At 49.8% G+C, this 1898-nt stretch overlaps 1 protein-coding gene across 1 annotated transcript; it reads right to left on the minus strand.

Annotated features, from left to right (window-relative positions):
• Window positions 1-271: 271 nt before the first annotated feature.
• LOC129489227 (large ribosomal subunit protein uL23-like) lies at window positions 272-1601 on the minus strand. Its single transcript, XM_055291548.2, has one exon. The coding sequence runs from the start codon at window positions 1332-1334 to the stop codon at window positions 789-791; it is 546 nt and encodes a 181-aa protein (XP_055147523.1). The 5' UTR covers window positions 1335-1601; the 3' UTR covers window positions 272-788.
• Between the last annotated feature and the right edge of the window lie 297 nt (window positions 1602-1898).

The following is a 1898-nucleotide window of genomic DNA, read 5'->3' on the forward strand; positions in this document are numbered from 1 at the left end:
GAAAAAGATCAAGTGATGGGCCGGGCGCCGGTGGCTCACACCTGTAATCCCAGCACTTTGGGAGGCCGAGGCAGGTGGATCACGAGGTCAAGAGATCGAGACCATCCTGGACAACAGTGTGAAATCCCATCTCTACTAAAAATAAAAAAAGGCCGGGCGTGGTGGCTCACGCCTGTAATCCCAGCACTTTGGGAGGCTGAAGCGGGTGGATCAGGAGGTCAGGAGATCCAGACCATCCTGGTTACCACGGTGAAACCCTGTCTCTACTAAAAATACAAAAATTTAGCTGGGCGTGGTGGCGGGTGCCTGTAGTCCCAGCTACTCGGAAGGCTGAGGCAGGAGAATGGCCTGAACCCGGGAGGCGGAGCTTACAGTGAGCCGAGATCGCGCCACTGCACTCCAGCCTGGGCGACAGAGCGAGACTCTGTCTCAAAAAATAAAAATAAAAATAAAAAAATAAAAATAAAAATAAAAAAATAAAAAAATTAGCTGGGCGTGGTGGCGCGCACCTGTAGTCCCATCTACTCGGGAGGCTGAGGCAGGAGAACCACTTGAACCCAGGAGGCAGAGGTTGCAGTGAGCCAAGATCACGCCACTGCACTCCAGCCTGGGTGACAGTGAGAGACTCTGTCTCAAAAAAAAAAAAAAAATCAAGTGATGAGTCAAATCGTTGGTGCAGACTGCTGCTGTTACTACATTTTGGAAGAGCAGAGAATCATTAAACTCCATTAAATTTTTTTTTTTGGTGAAAAGATATACATATTTAGAATTAGCCAGCTGGACTCAGTTTAGATGATCCCAATTTTTTTGGCAACATCCAAAACATAGTAATCAGGGCCCAGTTGAACATATGCCTTCTTCTCTCTATCAGGCCGAATCAGGGTGTTGCCCTGGGCCGCATCAATGTCACAGAGCTTCTTCACAGCCTGTTTGATCTGGTGCTGGTTGGTTTTAACATCCACCCTGAACACAAGTGTGGTGGTGTCTTCTATCTTCTTCATGGCGGACTCAGTGGTCCGCAGAAACTTGATGATGGCACAGTGGTCAAGCTTGTTTCTCCTGGGGGCGCTCTTCCGAGGATATTTGGGCGGCCTCCGGAGTCGCAGTGTCCTGGGCCTCTGGAAGGTGGGTGACGTGCGGGTCTTCTTTTTTTTGTGGATGTGGACACCTTTCAACACTGCCTTCTTGACCTTTAAAGCCTTCGCTTTGGCTTCGGCTTTAGGAGGGACAGGCACTTCCTTCTTTGCTTTCAGCGCCACCTTGTGAAAAGGGCAAATTCCATTAAATTTAAGAAGGAAAACTTGAGCTAAATCTGGAAGAACATGATTTAACATAATTTGGACACTTAGAGGCAAGTGGGGAAGAAATTCCTGGCATAGAGGTAGGGGCAAGCATGTGGTGTTTATGAATGGAGGAGTCTTTTGTGGATGTGGGGGCCACCAGCATGTGTGGAGACTCTAGTAACCAGGAGATTGCAGTCTGAGGGTGGAGTTCCTACCAGATGCAAAAGAAAACAGGGGCCCGGGGCCGGGCGCGGTGGTTCACGCCTGTAATCCCAGCACTTTGGGAAGCCATGGTGGGTGGATCACTTGAGGCTAGGAGTTGGAAACAAGCCTGGCCAACATGGTGAAACCCCGTCTCTACTAAAAATACAAAAATCAGCTGGGTGTGTTGGCCTGTGCCTGTAAACCCAGCTACTTGGGAGGCTGAGACAGGAGTATCACTCGAACCCAGGAGGTGATGGTTGCAGTGAGCCGAGATCACACCACTGCATTCCAGCCTCAGCAACAGAGCAAGACTGTCTTTTTTTTTTTTTTTTTTTAGACGGAGTCTCGCTCTGTCGCCCAGGCTGGAGTGCAGTGGCGCAATCTCGGCTCACTGCAAGCTCCGCCTCCCGG

This window comes from Symphalangus syndactylus, chromosome 9 (assembly GCF_028878055.3).
Source record: "Symphalangus syndactylus isolate Jambi chromosome 9, NHGRI_mSymSyn1-v2.1_pri, whole genome shotgun sequence".
NCBI classification, from domain to species: domain Eukaryota; kingdom Metazoa; phylum Chordata; class Mammalia; order Primates; family Hylobatidae; genus Symphalangus; species Symphalangus syndactylus.